Genomic DNA, 18,328 nt, shown 5'->3' with positions numbered 1-18,328 from the left:
TCTTTAAATTCAGGTATCCAAGCACTAGTTCCTCTATGGTGACCTTACAGAAGCTACTGTAGATCTTCAGTTGCTTACAGTATAAAACACAGCCTGTCAAAACAGTCTTTCACCGCAATGATCATTTAATTGACTCTATGTAGGTGAGGGTCTCCTCCACTAAGAGGGAGATCTTTCTGACCGGTTGCCATGAAGACAGATTGGCTATTTAGAGTGGGCCGGCAGGGATGTCAATCACGAAGGGAGCGAAGTGCTAAAACCCGGCCGACACTGTTTAAATTCTCACCTCAAACTGATTATGCAAACCAGTTTACAGGATGGCGATGCGCAATTTATGCAGGCCTGTCCTTCTTTTTCTGCTGTCAAGGAAACATTTCTGTATTAAGACGCAGTGGTTAACATAATTCGCTTTTAGGAACGGACTCAAAGCGGGCCGTCACCCACCTGAGGTTTGAAGCAGAGCACATTGTGTAACTTGAAATCCACCGCTAGTCGCTAACCTGCATGCAGACGCAACATTCAAGCCCAGTGACGTCTGAGGATCAGATGCGCCGGGGCTCGCGCTAACCGTGGTTAATCGACTTGACTTCATGAGACAAAGCCAATTTAATAAGAACCTAAATTGAGTGGACACGAAACCAGTGAGTCACCCCTCGGGCCGCTCTGCTGCCCTGCCGCTTGGCATACAGTATCATTCATAAAGACATATGATCCATGAACAAACAGGAATTCTCTCTGGTCCTCATAATGTCATTTCTTGTAAAACAGATCCCCTGATCACAGCTCAATGAAAAGAATCACACTGTCTCTGTAGATTTCACACATACACACAAGCACAAAATCCTATCCCTATAAGCAAACTATCCCTCAAAGCAGCTCATTATCAAAGCAGTGCCATTAGAGCTGCGAGATGGGATGTGCTACTGTCAGTGAAACTCTGCGCATTACTCACTACGCCGCTTTTATGCAGATTTCCCAGCCAGGAGGACACATCAGCATGTGTGTATTTGAGCGAGAGAATGTTTGGTGAATTTCAATTACATTCTGAAACGTTAGCAGAGGTAGATTTGTGGAGGGAGTCAGAGAGAAAGCAAGCGAGACGCAGAGAGAGAAAGGAACGGAGAGACCTTGACATGCCGTAGATAAATGGAAAGGTCACTGCCCGCAGCCACAGTGAGCCTCTGGCATTTTATTTATTCATGGCTTCCTCTCAACTGCTCTGATTAAGATTTAATACCTGCAAATCAATTTCGCCATGCGTGAGACTAGAGTCATTCACAATCACACTCCACATTACTGATCAAATTGGAAAAATAAAAAAAAGCAAGCTCTTACATTAGCCCATTAAAAATACATTCATTCCTATTTGGCAGCAATTTCTATCTCTCGGTCGTTGTCAGATACAGCATGTGGCATCTTCAAACGCCTGGATGTCTCAGTGTGGCCTGAAAATGAAAGAAACCTTAATGTGCTACTTATTAGAAAACATAACTAATAGCATTACACTCTAACTTTTTCTCACTCTGAATAGAAGGTATTTTGTTTTACATTGGAAGTGATCAAGTGTTTATTCCCATAACATAGTTTGTATGCATTGACATATGTGACCCAAGACCACAAAACCAGTCATAGGGGTAAAATTTTTTTAATTGAGATTTACATATCATCTGAAAGCTGAATAAATAAGCTTTCCATTGATGTATGGTTTGTTAGGATAGGACAACATTTGGCTGAGATACAACTATTTGCAAAAAAAAAAAAAAAAAAAAAAAAAATCTAAATATTGAGAAAATGTCCTTTAAAGTTGTTCAAATTAACTTTTTAGCAATGGATATTACTAACCAAAAATTAAGTTTTGATATATTTAGGGCCAGTTTTACTAAACAAGGCAAATTAGCGCGAGAGCGCAATTCCAAAACATCGCCGATGGGCGTGAAAATTTCTGCGGGTGATTTACTAACAATGCGCAAATGAAAGAACACAGATGCAACATCTCATTTACATATCGATCAACGCAATATACCAAGCACAGAGCAAATGAGCGTAGTCGCGAATAAACAATAAAGAAATAAATAAGCCACAGTACTCTGAAAAGAACCGGAGGCCAAAAAATGAAGGGTTGCAAGAAGTTTTTGATAGAGCTGGTATTGCGTGACTCCTAGATGAGGGTTCCAAGTTGTCTTTTATTTCCTGAAGCAAATTAAAAATAAGATGGCTTGGCAAACGATTTGTTCGGATAATGCCTGATTCATTTGAATACTCTCCTCCCATAAATTTTGCGTCTGAAAGGTAAACTCCTAGAAATGCATATTCAGTAAGGTCAGGCGCAAAAAGAACTGTACACGCCTTTTCAGCGCTAATTTGTCACTGCGCATCTTTAGTAAATCCTGACCGTACTATTTTAACGCCAAAAAACGGTTTGCGCTTGCTTGCGTCTGAAAGGTAAACTCCTAGAAATGCATATTCAGTAAGGTCAGGCGCAAAAAGAACTGTACACGCCTTTTCAGCGCTAATTTGTCACTGCGCATCTTTAGTAAATCCTGACCGTACTATTTTAACGCCAAAAGACGGTTTGCGCTTGCGCAAGCTGTTAGTAAAACTGGGACATAGGGTATTAAATTTACAAAATATCTTCATGGAACATGATCATTACTTAATATCCTAATGATTTTTGGCATAAAAGAAAAATCGATAATTTTGACCCATATAATGTATTGTTGGCTATTGCTACGAATACACCCGTGCTTAGGTTTTGTGGTCCAGGGTCACATACAGTACAGGCTATATATCAGAAATTTTCAAAAGTTGTGATTTCAAGAATCCTGGAATATGATGATCCACTTGTCAGGAACTCACTTCCTACAATAAAAAAGGAATCTATGCTACCACAGAATTATTAAGTTGTTTTCAACACTGGTAATATGCATAAATGTTTCTTAAGCACCAAATCAGTATGCTTTTTGAAGGATCATGTGACATTGAAGACTGAAAGTAATGGCTGCTGAAAATTCAGCTTTGCCATCACACGAATAAAATACATTTGAAAATATATTAAAATGTAAAATAGATATTTTTTAAATGGTAACAATATTTCACAATGTACTGCAAATGCAGCGTTTTTTGAGCGCAAGCCTTCTTTCAAAAACATTACAAACTAACAAAAACTTTTGAACAGTAATACAAAAAATATATATACTATTATAAATATCTATTAAATCAACAAAAATAAATATATTTGTTTTTTTTTCAAGTGCAAATAATTGTTATTGTCATAGGCTACACTTCCATATAAAACTAACAGCTTTAGTTGTGCTTATATTGCACATTCTAATATTTTTATTACAATTTCTTCTTAGTGTAGTGATATATTATTAGTGTTGAAAACTGCTTAACATTTTATGGAAACCCTGATATATATATTTTTTCAAGATTCTTTGATGTATAGAAAGTTCAGAACAGTATTTATTTTTTATCAATTTAATGCATACTTGTTGACTAAAAGTATTAATTTACTAAATCAAACTTGGTAGTGGTTATATTTTCGTGTACAACAATTCATTTACACTGTATAAGAAATTGTAATCCAAATGTCATATAATATTAATATCAATGTTATATAACATTATCCTCAAAACACTTTTTGAAAAATCTTTTTCTTTTCCTTAATTTCCATGAACCTCCTAGCACCCACCCCTGTCAGAAAGCCCCTCAAAGTTGCATTTCATGACTTAATGTACAGTAGAATGAGTGTATTTACACAAGTATCGAAACCACAGGAAACAATGTATCTCTCTGTACCATTTTTGACAAAAACATCTTAACAGCTGGGCTTTTTATTTTCATGCACAACAAAACAGAAAACAAGACTCATGCTGATTGCCATGACAACAGCAAAATTTAGGATGGCCGCACCTGTGTTCAAGGGCAGAGAAATCTACCGCTGCTCTGAGACAACAGCCAAATTGTTATTTCCATCCACTACAAATAACCAGCTTGACTGGTTTCTCCTAAAACACCATTAGTTTTTTGAAAATAAATCCAAACGTCACCGATAAGCATGACGCACTCTCTAGTCTAGAACAATACCCATCAACTTCTACAATGCATATCATAAGCACAATTGCTTCCAAAATGAGAGGTTTTCAATTGCACTTGTCTGCAAATAAATTACATAATACAAAAAAGTTATCTTATTTGAAAAGGTCACATATCATATGGCGTTATTTCACTGGAAAACAAGTCATCTAACTACGTCACATGTATTACTTGTAATGCAGCACATAACACATGCTATTTTGGGGATGTGTTTCATCTGTGTATGGTCATAAATCTCAAAAGGAAATTACAGTTCAAGGGTATCAACTTTTATCCCAGAGTGTCTTATGTAGATAAATGATTTGTGGGCTGAAATGATCATTTTGGCATGACAAAAACCTGGGGCAAAGCTTCCTCTGCTGTAGCGTAATCTCCTTTCTCTCATTTCCGTCACTGTTACAGCACTGGCCTGGTGAGTCAATCATATCCTTACATCACTCCCATGATCTCTCTCTCTTCCTAGCCCTACAATCATTTCCAAGCCATCTGAGGAATAAAAGAAGTCAGTGAATAGATGCAATTATTGGAGCAAGATCGACCATAAAATATAAAAGTAGGGGCAGAAGAAGAAAGCGAGAGAGAGAAGGGGATCGAGAGAGACAAAGAAGGCAAAAGAAAAGGAAAATTGTTCTTTGACAATTTGCAGAGAAAAATGAAAATCATAGCTTTTTTTTTTTATCAATCTTCCATACATCCCCTCCCCTCTTTATATCCAGTTAAGTACATGCTACACCTGCAAACTCAAGAATCCTTGAAAACATTCGTCAGCTTCACACAAACTCGAATAAATATTACCCAGTCAGTGCAAGCGAAGCACTTCAAGGACTTGACACTTCAAGAAAAGGTTTTATATAAGGGCTGCGACACAGTTTTTTTTTGAGTCGCGACACAATCTTACACGCCGCATACCGAACCTATGACTATCATTAGCATATCTTAATTCCCCATGATGCAATTTCAAGAGGCTTCATTCACAGAGGCTGTGTGTGTTCGAATCTGAAAATAAGTTTTTTTTTAATCTTCCCAGGTCTGATAGGGTCCGCTGCCTACATGCATTACAACTACAAAATCACTGCAATAGCGCACATGCCAGATGCTGGCTGTTTCCGAGGCTCAGGAAGCTGCTCTACCTGTCTGCTGATGACACCTGCCAGCCCGCCTGAGCCAAAAACACGACAGGGAAAACAGGCGAGAGTTATGACCCTGTCCGGCCCCATCACACAAAACGCCCTCAGCATTTTCATACCCCATCATTCCCACATCATCCTCACCAATCATCTTCCTTACAAACTGTTTTACTCGCTGTGGAAACTGTGAACAAGGAGGACACCTGGAAGAGAGTGGTGCTGAATGAAACTGAATTAATTACATGTAGCTTGACTGTAAGAAATGTATTAAAATAAGATGACTCAAAATGACACAATCAATGCCTTACTCTGAAGTGCTGTGTTTATGAATCAATATTTTGATGGAGATTCAAGCTCAAACTGAGCACCGTGTTATTACACAATCAAAGTTGAAGTGTGTCATTTCTGCACCACTAAAAAGAATAAAAGATAACAGAGACCTGAAATCAAGTCTCTTAGGACTTTTCAAACTTTTTTTTTGATGATCTCCTTACTAAAATAAAAAAGCAGCAATATATTTTCCTGTATAAAGATCCATCAATAATGTGTGAGAAAAACAATAAGAAGACAACATGATCTCAAATTTGAATAACTGGTTTGAAATTCAACTAAACAACAGCAACAATTATTATTTTGTAATAACAATATTTATGAATATTATTATTATTAGAGATAAAAGAAAGAAAAACAACAATAATAATTATTAATAATAATATTTCTGTATAAAGACTCAGTAATACTGTGATATAAAATACAGTACTGTGAACATAAAATGTAATATTTTACTTATTATTCTTAAGTTCAAATGATAATAATAATAATTATTATTATCGGTGTTGCTGTTGTTAACAAATATTACCCTAATCTAATTCTGAAACAAATAATTATAATAATAACAACTATTATTTTCATGTACAGTATAAAGACTCATTAATACTTTATGATAAATGTAATAATTGTGATATTATGAAGACAACATGATGATCCCAAAATTAAATCACCTAGACAACATTTACTTTGCATGAAGTTAAATGTGTATCTTTATTTCTATACTAAAAGGCCAGAGACAGGGAAAAACTACTACTTTTCCCCCCACAAATAATTGTGCAGATTTGGTTTAAATTTCTTATTGTTAAAATGCATAAAAATAAAAATGGTAAAATATTTGAACTTTTCTCTCAAACTCCCCCTCTTAAACACCTGCTTTACGAGCCCCTGGAAATCTCATGGACACCAGTATTAAAACCCCTGTCTTGGCCTATGATCTGTCTTGTGACAAATGGGTTTGGCTCCACTATGCTCCACGAAAATGGAATGTGAAAATTAATATGAAATCAATCAAAAAAACTTTACTGCAGGGAAGTACAGTCCTGTGGGAATAGAGAAAGTATTTTAACGTCGAAAAATTACACACTTCAGCTGTTAAATATGCATATAACTATCAAGTGCATAAGAAAAAGACAGCAAATCTGCACATTTGAATAACCAGTAGGCTATTAGACAGAGAAGAAGAGGAGGAGGAGGAGGAAAGGACAAGTACCGACACCCGGGTAACGCTGCTGTGCAACTGCGTCATGTTGTCTAAATCAAGAACATTGAGGTAAAGGCACATGCTGACTAAAGAGAATTAATGGCATGTACTAAAGAAAATGAATGGAAGTGCTTTTTCCTGCTTTTTCCGTCATTTATCATTGGCTCCTATCCAACTCATTCAACTCATCAACGCAAAAACGATGAAAGCATGATTCTTATAAGTCCTAAATGGGTCCTCTTCAAAACCATAGGCCCTCTACAGCGCTGTGATGTACAGGCTATAGAGCAGAAGAGATAGACACTATGGTTTTGACGGCTCTCTAAGTACCTGCTGTCTTCCGCCATGTGCTGTGCTTTTTACTGCTCTTCTCTTCCCCTTGGCCTGTCATGAGTGATTTCTTATCTGGTGAGGGCTGAAAAATAAAGCCTGTTTTTTCTCTCTTCTCTTGATAACACTTCTTAAAGAGCTCTATCGTGGTCATGCAGGTGCTTATTACACAGAGAAAAGAGCGGGGCGGGTGGGGGTGCGAGCGAGCCTGATGTTAAACCCGCAGGCGAAGGAAGGAGCAAGAGACAAATAACAAAAACAAAGTGCCACACAGAGTAACGATGAATGACTAGCACATTTCCTGTGAGACTCCTGTGAGAACTAGCCGGCAGGACAGACGGGCGATGTGTGAACATCAAATGGGACGATGAGCGATCGGACTGTTCCGCTGGATGCCGGGACCCCCCACTTGCTTCACTGATGGTAAAATTCATCAAGGTGCAAAGTGGAATGACACCTCAGTTACTTACTGAGGAACCGGAGAGACAAAGTGTGATGTATTCGGTAAATATAGAGCACAACACGTTCAAGGGATAATTCACCCAAAAATGAAAATTCTGGCATCCTTTATTGTTTTCAAAAACTGTTTGACTTTCTTTCTTCTGTGGAACACAAAAGAAGATATTTTGAGGAATGTTTCAACTGCTTTTGTCCATACAATGAAAGTCAGTGGGTTCCAAAACAACACTGGTCTTCATTGACATGATTTTTCCACAAAGTATTTCTTTTTGAGAGGTCTGGAATAACAACTTTTTTTTTTTTTTGGGTGAACTGCTCCTTTAAGACTGACATTTGCTACATACAAATGGAATATGACCATATCTATAAGTATGTTTACATGCACTCCATTCAATTTGTGAAATTCAAAATTTATAATTTTTTAAAAATATTGTCATGTACACTACCGTTCAAAAGTTTAGGGGCTGTAAGATGTGTGTTTTTGAATGAAGTCTTCTATGCTCACCATTTATTTGATCAAAAATAAAGAAAAATGGCACTATTGTGAATAATATTACAATTTACAATAAGAATTTTCTATTTTTATGTATTTTCAAATGTAATTTATTACTGTGATGGCAAAGCTGAATTTTCTGCAGCCATTACTCCACTCTTCAGTGTCACATGATCCTTCGGAAAGTATTATAATATGCTGATTTGCTGCTCATCTTTGCAGCTCATTTCTTGTTACTATCAATGTTGAAAATGATTGTGCAGCTTAATCATTTTGTGGAAACCAGGAGTCTTTGACAAACAGAAAGTTCAAAAGAACAGCATTTATTTAAAATAGAGATCTTTTGTCACAAAGACTTGCTGAATAAAAGTATTTATTTAAAAGAAACACCTGGCACCCGAAACTTTTAAATGGTAGTGTATATGTGAGAAAGTCACAGTAGCTTAATTGTAACTGTGCATGTAAATGTTCTTAGTGATGGTTGTGACTAGGTTGTTCCTCGCTCCCCAAAGATTCAAAGCAGATGCAATGAATAAACAGCGAGTGTTAATGCAAGTTCTCCCACTTGGCTGCTCCTTCATGTTCTTTAATTCAGACTCGTCATCAAATCACTATGGAAACTACAGCAATGACTCTACTTCAGGTATCAGATATTACCATATCAGAGACATTAACTGTATTAATTCCCACTGCAATATAAAATGTTTTCCTCTCAAGCAGTTTTCTAGTAGTGGATTGAGTTTACTGACCTGGGTGAGATGTCGCAACCCTGCTGCATGAAGGCTCCGAGGGAGAACCAGAGACTGTTGAAGATCCCGAACTCATTGGGGGGCTGGTCGCTAGGCAGACCGTCAGTGCCCTCTAATGTTAAAGATTACAAAGGGGTTACATCTGAATATTTTCACAAACAGAGATTTGATTGATTTCTTTCCCGAATTGCATTCTCTAAAATATGAATTGAATTCTCTAAAATATGAGACACCAATGTTTCAGGAGTTTAGAACACAGAATAGGACACATGTTTATTTGATAACGGTTCTATTTCCTATTTAGCTTTAGGTATATGCCTATATTTTTTAAGATGAACTGTTATTAAACTATATCTTGTTATGATTTTAAATCTGTATTTAACCTCAGAACGATCTAAAAGTAAAAAGAGGTTTAAAGTCTGATTTTGTGGTGGCTGTGCTTTAAAATTTGTATAATCTTAAAAAATTTGTACAATCTTAATTCAAGTGATGAGGGATTTTGAGAAGCATGTCATCTATAAATCTCATGCATAAGTCAGAACATCGCAAAAAGTAAGAGGAATATAATTTACCCCGTACACCAGCTCCCCAACCATCCCGTTCCAGATCTTTGTCTCTGGGTCCCGAGCTCCATACTTTCCATCAGGCACGATGGAGATCTTATACTTGAAACCAATGTGTTTAGCAATTTCATATGCCAGATCCACGCAGTATCCCTCATATTGCTCGTTCCCCTCGTACATCTCCCAGTTCTTCTTCAGCATTACATAAGGCCCTTCCTGAATGAACAAAACAACAAAGTACTTTCAATGGGCAACATGTCACACTTTTGTAAACAAGTAAAAGTGATTAAATTTCCATGTTGTTACATTTAATTTGTATTCTATATTCTAAATATGATGTATAGCGTAGTTATAGATGAATAAAGCTGTTGTAGAAGTGGTATTAAAGATAATTACAATCATTATGTTAGCCTGTGGCTGATTGATTTGCTATTCAAATGCTAGCCATAAGAACATATTGCTTTTGTTTTAAATTGACATGAGTCAACATTTCTCCCACATAAGACCATCACAACCAAGGATTTTCATTTAGGTATATCTTGTTATGATTTTAAATCTGTATTTAACCTCAGAACGATCTAAAAGTAAAAAGAGGTTTAAAGTCTGATTTTGTGGTGGCTGTGCTTTAAAATTTGTATAATCTTAAAAAATTTGTACAATCTTAATTCAAGTGATGAGGGATTTTGAGAAGCATGTCATCTATAAATCTCATGCATAAGTCAGAACATCGCAAAAAGTAAGAGGAATATAATTTACCCCGTACACCAGCTCCCCAACCATCCCGTTCCAGATCTTTGTCTCTGGGTCCCGAGCTCCATACTTTCCATCAGGCACGATGGAGATCTTATACTTGAAACCAATGTGTTTAGCAATTTCATATGCCAGATCCACGCAGTATCCCTCATATTGCTCGTTCCCCTCGTACATCTCCCAGTTCTTCTTCAGCATTACATAAGGCCCTTCCTGAATGAACAAAACAACAAAGTACTTTCAATGGGCAACATGTCACACTTTTGTAAACAAGTAAAAGTGATTAAATTTCCATGTTGTTACATTTAATTTGTATTCTATATTCTAAATATGATGTATAGCGTAGTTATAGATGAATAAAGCTATTGTAGAAGTGGTATTAAAGATAATTACAGTCATTATGTTAGCCTGTGGCTGATTGATTTGCTATTCAAATGCTAGCCGTAAGAACATATTGCTTTTGTTTTAAATTGACACGAGTCAGCATTTCTCCCACATAAGACCATCACAACCAAGGATTTTCATTTAGGGATAAATGTTTTAACGTTTAAGAAAGGGTGTATGTATGAAACCATAACAAAGTGTTCAACCAAGCATTAAAATATACTATAAAGCACAAAGAATGTACACTATGTGCTGTACATGATTCAAAGCAATGATAACTGACCCATAAAAGTCACAACCACAATTTATTACAATTGCATGCCTTTATCAACATTTGAACAGCAAACTGCTATTGCAAACCTGTCACACGCAACGACACCGAATTTGCTCCTATACTATCGCTGAAGCGTATAAGGGATCACAGTTCAGAGGACAAAAAGGAACATTTGTGCAGGAAAAAGCCACACCATGAACACAAACGGTCATTTTTAGTCATCAGTATGATGTACTGTCATAACAAACAATTTCTAACACAATACAGGTGCTATACAGCAGCAAATACAAATGTTTACTTACAAGGTGATGGCAGAAGATTTACATAAAAATCCTGAAAACCTGCTTCCCTTTTACAAATATTTTCTAAGCCATATGGCTGGCCTAAAATGATGAAAGGCAGAAAGCCCAGTAGGGAGAATTAAATATTTCACACACAGCAAATAGAGCTCTCCGCACTGAATGTCAACGGAAGATCTGTTTCATCGCAAATTTGTTTGATGTATGAGAATGCAACCTTCTCCTAAAATCTTTTTTACAAGCACAGGGCAGTGTTGTTCCTGGTCAGTGTTTTTCTACAGGTAAAAACCGAAAAAAAATAATAAAAAGGATCTAGCATTTGTAGCAGGTAATGCCTCTGTACTCTGTACTCTTGTGTCATGAGGTGGTGTATAGGCAGGCATGCAAAATCATGTCTTACAAATACCACATAAAAGTCTTCATTGCTCATAGTCTTTAAACTTAAAGGGATAAATCACCTAAACTGGAACCCATTTACACACCATCTGAGTTTCAAAACCCATGACTGACTTTCTTCTGTGGAACACAAAAGGAGATAGTTAGTCAGAATGTCCAAGCTGCTCTTTGTCACACAATGAAAGTGAATGACGGCCAAGTTAAATTTCATTCTGTGGTCTTCAAAGTCATTACTTTCCTTGTGTTTTTGTTGGACAGCTCTATTCTCTATCCACCTTCATTGTATGTCCAAGCTGCTCTTTTCCACGATTAAAGTGAATGGTAACCAACCAAGATTTTGAGAGCAAGATTTTCCATTTAATATGAATACCAACTTGTAATTGAATACAAATAGCATTGAATACAAATCACAAATTTTATTCTATAATGTCAAAAGACTTGGCATACAGCACACAAGTGATTTGAACGGCTTTTAAGATGCATTCATGGTACTTTTTGGTCCCCATCCACCTTCATTGTATGGAAAATGAGCAGCATGAACATTCTTCAAAACTTTTTTGTGTGTTCCACATTAGAAAGTCATGCAAGTTTGGAAACATGAGGATCAGCAAACAGTAGCTATGTTTCCATCCAAAGTTACGAATTAAACGTATGGGCAAAACTGGAATACCGCATAAAACATTTGTGAATAAAGCACCATTTCCATCCAGTGAGTTAAAGAGAACAAAATCGTCACTTCCTGATTAAGTTGCGCTACGTAAATATCACGAAGAAAACATTTGCTGCAGTAGGAGAAGGCACTGTATATAAAAATGTTCGTATACAATAAATTACGAGCTTCAGAGTGCGCAGACGAAACGTGGTAATGTTATCTTATTTTCGGAGCCTGCTAGTCACAAAGTCACATTACTTTTTTGATGCGCGTTAGGGAATTTATTTGGTAAAAGTGTTTCCATCGTAGTTTATGCGCATGTTTTCTTACTGGATACAAAATTGATCAGACTTAGCTGAACGCATACGTTTTTATGCACATTTTTAGAATGTATGTGCATATCTCAAAATGCGCAGAAAAATAGGTGGATGAAAATATAGCTAATGATCATTTTCTTTTTTTGAGTGAACTGTCCCTTTAAAATGTATAGAGCATAATGGGAAAATTAGAATTCCTTATGAATATCCATGGTATGCTTTGAGAAGTCTTAATGAATGCAAAGGGGCAGTAATGATGAATTTATATACAGTATGCTATATATACAAAACCTGGTCCTTCTGTTTGCGATACACATGATTTGAATGCTAAAGTAAAGACTTTGTTTGGCTTCCATGGGTCCATCCAGTTTTCAAATTCTGGCAACTCTACAGGTCTTCTCCATTCATGATTGAGTTGCTTATTAGAGCTTGTCTTTGTCTTCATCCACGGCTTGATTTCTCATTGTGGCTTTATTTTGGCTCAGGTAGAAGCATCCATGTTTTTGCCCTCAGTTCTGATTTGTCTCTCTGTCTGTCTGAGCTTCAGTAAGCACTTGATTTCACCTCTGCAGAGTCCATCAGCTGTTCAGTTTCTTAATAAGGGGTTCCTCACCAGGGGCTGAAAAGAGGAGGATTTGGCTTCAGGTGCGACACTCCAAAACCTTAGCATTTAGCAAACATGTGCCCATTACATCCTTGAATCAGTGCATATACATGGACGATACTGTCATTTATGATCTCCAAAATGTAATACAGAATGTGTCCCATTCATGCAGCGTTTCAATTCACACATAAGATTACAGTTGACAAAATGAACAAAACAAAATACAGAGTCCAAGACACCAGTTCTGGTAACTTTGACAGTACGTGAGAAAGGCAGATGATCACGATGCCATGACAGCACTGTTGAGAGATGCTATTCAGCACATGTAAAAACATTTGGGTTATCTGAATGGACAGCAGTATGACTGACAGGTCAGACAGAGAGAAAATGCGCTTTGATGAACAGCACGGCGCAGCTGTGAATTTCTGCAGTGTTTGCAGATCAGAATCTTTGTGTGTGCAGGTTATGAAGAAATTCATCGCCATTGAGAAATGTTCATTTTTTCACCATGTGTATGAGAGGGGTTCTTGATATATGGAAGCTTTCAGATGAAGGACAAACACCACAAGTTATTTGATTGTAAAATATGCCAAATAAAGTCTCAGGAAATGCTGCTACTCACCATGATAGTCGTTACAATCACGGTTCTGTTCTCCATGCCAGACGTTTCATTGGGAAGCAAGGCTTGATCCTGGGTCAGAACCAACTTATCAGCATCATTCCAGTATCCAATCTAGAGATGGGACAAGGACGAGAATGAGACTCCAGACCCAACTGAGAGCAAATGAATACATGCAAGCTTGCCCATATGGGTAAATGTGCGGAAAGTATTTAGTCTAAACCGTGCTAAACAGTCACACTTTATTTTAAGGTCCAATTCTCGCTATTAACAAACCATTAACTACGACTTTTGCTTCAAAAACTCCTAATTTGGTGCTTATTAATAGTTAGTAAGGTAGTTGTTAAGTTTAGGTATTGGGGCGGATTAGGGATGTAGAATATGGTCATGCAGAATATGTGGTTTATAAGTGCTAATAAACAGTCAATATTTTAATAATAGGCATGCTAATAAGCAACTAGTTAATAGTGAGAATCAGTCCCTGTACTAAAGTGTTACCGGCTAAACTATTTATTTTTCATCTTTACACTTTTGCCATTCACATTCATTTTAAGGACAAAAAAGGTTTAAAAATATATTTAAAATATCTTCTTTTGGGTTTCAAAGAAGAAAGTAAGTCATATGGGATTGGACCGACAAGCGGTGAGTGATGACAATTTTCATTTTTGGCTAAACTATCCATTTAAGACTTGTTTCAGAGAAAGTACACTACAGTTTAAAAGTTTAGGATCAGATTAAAAAAAATAAGAAATTAATACTTACTAGTTAGAAGTGACAGTAAAGATATTTATAATAGTACAAAATATTTATATTTCTATTCCATTCATCAGAAAATCCTGAAAAAAAAAAAGTATCACTGTTTCCAGAAAAATATTCAGCAACACTGTTTTCAACACTGACAATAATAAAAACAAATGTTTCTTGACTGGAGTAATGGCTGCTGAAAATGAAGCTTTTCCATCATATAAACTGCATTTTAAAAATATAAAAATAGAAAACTGTTTTTTTTAAAAATTGTAACAAGATTTCTCAATATTACTGTTAATCAAATAAATGCACAAAAACATTTATAAATCTTACCAACACAAATTTTGAATGGTAGTGTATCTTCAATATAAGTGTATTGTGTCTACGACTGATAGATTTACTTTGTCTTATTTCAAACATTGCTGAATTTATAAGTGTTTATGTAGATGATAAAGACGAATGTTGTTATTTTGTGTGGTTTAAGAGCACGGTGTCACCGTGTGTAACATTCTGCTGTGGGTTGATAAACTGTCAGGCTGAGGAGACGCGAGCAGCGGCGTTTGCCCGTGTCCTTACGAGACCCAGATGAACGGGAAAAAGAAGAGCCAGACTACAGCATCTGCCTAAAGCGAGGCTCACGACCGGTTGATAAATGAGTGCCAAACCCTGGCAGGTCGTTCCTGCGCTCCCCTCCTCTTCCTTTTCCCATCACTCTTCCTCTGGTGCACTGCTCAACAGCAGCCAGGAGCCGCCACACTCCATAAAGCACGCCAGAGGCAGAGGGCTCCCCATAACTTTAGAAGAAGGTGTGTGACACGAGACTTTACGGTATGTACATGGCTCTGCTGCTAAAACCCCCAGACCATTCAAAGCCAAACTTTGGGCATTATTTAAAAACTGTACATTTGGTTGCAATTAACTACAATTTTGCAAATAGGCTGAGAACAGACTAATTGAAAATAAATCCACTCTCTCATTTTTATGTCCCTCACACTGAGACTGTTTCTTAGCTAAATATAATTTGAACAGATTTATTCATTTGATTTCCCACAATCCCACAGGGGCATGACGGTCAAAACCTGCTTGTCAAATAGCCCACTCGCTCCGTCAGCTAACGTGGGTAGAGAAAACACTGTCTCACAGGAAATACTGTGTGGGAGATTTGGTGCCAGAGTAGAAATAACGACCGTTTCTGTAAAAATGATCATCCATCATTTGTGTGAGTCTTAATGATTCATATGGGTTTATAAGGCAGATAAAATGGCTGTAAAACACGATTTTCACCATATAAAGAGATCCATAAATGCATGAAATGGGAATGCGGTGGTGAAGTTCTGTAAGAGACTTACAAGATGTTACATTGTACAAAAGAAAACGCTGACTATAAAATAATAAAGACTCATCAGGGTCTCCTGGGATTGTTCTCGCAGAAACAGCTGCATCAAGTGAAGCACAGAGCGTTAAGCACATCAAGAAAGACAATGAATTACACTGAATTGACACTCGACAGATGTAGAGAGACAGACCAAAAGCAAAGCCTGATTACGCTTTCTCAGAATCAAAGATAAATCTAGACAGAAAACACCCAGACAAGCACTTTTTAAGTCAGACATACAATATCAAAGTGGAAGAACTACCAATGCTTGATAAAAGAATGACTTCTTACCCTTCTGGGGCCGTTACTTTTTAATTCGAAAACATCCATAGTGTAGTTGACTCTGCGCCCGTAGTGGTCGAACTGGACATTTCCTGTTAATCCTTGGAGGCGCACCTGGATTGCAGTGATAAACAATGTAATTACAGGTTATCCAACCACTGCAAAGCACCTCGAAACACTTTCATTTACACATTCACTTGCTTTCTCGAACTTTAACATCTCTTTCTTCTGGAGTTATTACCCTACACCAGTGTTTCTCAAACAGGGATCCATCTAAAATAGACACAAAATCCTTTTAACCATGAACAAAAATCAAAAAATCTGAAAACCAATGCAATATATTCAGTGGAGCCAAATCATCAGCAACTAAACTCTTGAGTTTGCATCAGGACTAAATATAAATACACAAAAGGATCATAAATTCTGCCCGGACTCTTTTAGCGACGAGCAGCAGAGCATGTTAAATGTGAGAGACATAAACTCAAATGTATTTCTTATCTATCTGTGTATAATTAAAAGCAATTAAGTAATTTCCTGCTGATAAAACACTCATGATTTAGTTATTTATAGTATTTTTACATGTTTGACAAGCACGTCCTAATCACTGATGCATATATGAGCTCTGTTTTTTTAGATTACTGTGACAGTATTTACATAGTACTGTAAATATCAAGTATTATTGAATACTAATCCATGTTTTTTTATGTATTTGTTTGTGAGGTGAGTTGTTGGGGTCTGAGAACAGTTTGTGCTTTTAAAAATTTGGCACACATTTCACATCTTTCTTGCTCTCACTGTGTCTCTATCCGTCTTGTTTTGTGCCACTCTCTCCTGTTTTGGTTCTCGCTTTCTATATCCTTATAGTTTCCTCTATTACACCTTTCCATTTCCCCTGTCATTTTCTACCTTCCATCGATTAAAATTTGGCCATTTCGCATTTTTCAGATCGTCGATTACTGTTCTGTTCAGCCTCAGCCCTCTGTCACCTCACAGCCTTGTTTTTCCACATTTATTTCTGTCTTCTTCCCCATTGAAACACTGCACAAAGCACTTCTTTCCCATCTCATATAAAGCCTGCATTTGCTCATCTGTGCATGTGACCTGCTTGAGTGTGCGCTCCATGTCGATGCCCTGGTTCCAGGGGGCAGCGGGGTTGGCCAGGCAGTCTCCGGCGTTGCCCCTGCGGGAGATGTCCACCTTCTGTCTGCGGAGGTTCCTGAAGGCTTCTGCCATCACCATCACTCCGTCATATGTCAGAGCGGAAGTGTACTACAGAAACAGAGGGTCATGGAAAGGTCAATATAATCATATACAGTAACAGTGGTGCTTTAAAGGTTCATATTGTAAACATTACTTGGCTAGTTCATTAGGTATCATGAAATTACAATATATTTTATTAATCTAGTTAAATGTTAATCTCTAAATTTCAACCTAAAAATATACTATTTTTCTTTAATTCAGTTTTTTCATAAAACATTACATATTGTTAATTTATAACATTTGAAATGTAAAAAATATTATTTTTATATTATATTAAGTTTATACACACACACACACACACACCTTGAGGTCAGAAGGATTTTTTTTTTTTAAATAAATTTTTACTTTTAATCAGCAAGGACACATTACATTAATCAAAAGTGGCCAGAAAGACAGTTCTTCTTCTGATTCTTTTTTTGAATTTGAAATATTAAAGTAAAAAAAAAAAAAAAAGCTAAAATATTTTGAATGTTACTAATAAGATTTTTTTTCAGCACCAAGTCAGCAACTAAGAATGATTTGTGAAAGATCATGTGACCTATAAGACTGAAGTAACGGCTGCTTAAAATGCAGCTCTGCCATCTAAGGAATAAATGACATTTTAACATATATTAAAATTTGGGGTTGGTTTTTATGTTTTTGGAAGGAGTTTCTTCTCCTCACCAAGGCTGCATTTATTTGATCAAAAATACATTAATATTGTAAAATATTAATACAATTAAAAGATTGTTCTTCAATCTTTTAATTGTATTAATATTTTACAATATGAATGTATTTTTGATCAAATAAATGCAGCCTTAATTGTATTAATATTTTACAATATTAATGTATTTTTGATCAAATAAATGCAGCCTTGGTGAGGAGAAGAAACTCCTTCCAAAAACATAAAAACCGACCCCAAATTTTTGAATATATATATATATAACTGAAATGTGAAACTAACTAACCAGTGTCCACATATACAGAAAAGTGCCTGTCAATTAAACTGTTTAGTAGTCACTATGCAAAAAAAAAAAAAAAAA

The 18,328-nt window shown here is 36.5% G+C and overlaps 1 protein-coding gene across 1 annotated transcript in view; it reads right to left on the bottom strand.

Annotated features, from left to right (window-relative positions):
* LOC107706429 (glutamate receptor 4-like) overlaps nucleotides 1-18,328 on the bottom strand; it is a 103,268-nt gene that overhangs the window by 13,631 nt on the left and 71,309 nt on the right. The window contains exons 7-12 of the mRNA XM_016510140.1: nucleotides 17,148-17,315; nucleotides 16,056-16,160; nucleotides 13,646-13,756; nucleotides 10,104-10,310; nucleotides 9,357-9,563; nucleotides 8,785-8,894 (exon numbers count right to left, since the gene is read on the bottom strand). Coding sequence (XP_016365626.1) covers nucleotides 8,785-8,894; nucleotides 9,357-9,563; nucleotides 10,104-10,310; nucleotides 13,646-13,756; nucleotides 16,056-16,160; nucleotides 17,148-17,315 — 908 coding nt within the window. The remainder of the gene's footprint in view (nucleotides 1-8,784; nucleotides 8,895-9,356; nucleotides 9,564-10,103; nucleotides 10,311-13,645; nucleotides 13,757-16,055; nucleotides 16,161-17,147; nucleotides 17,316-18,328) is intronic.

This window comes from Sinocyclocheilus rhinocerous, unplaced genomic scaffold, assembly GCF_001515625.1.
Source record: "Sinocyclocheilus rhinocerous isolate Xijiao unplaced genomic scaffold, SAMN03320098_v1.1 scaffold1405, whole genome shotgun sequence".
Lineage (NCBI taxonomy): Eukaryota > Metazoa > Chordata > Actinopteri > Cypriniformes > Cyprinidae > Sinocyclocheilus > Sinocyclocheilus rhinocerous.
This window is presented reverse-complemented; position numbering and strand designations above follow the sequence as displayed.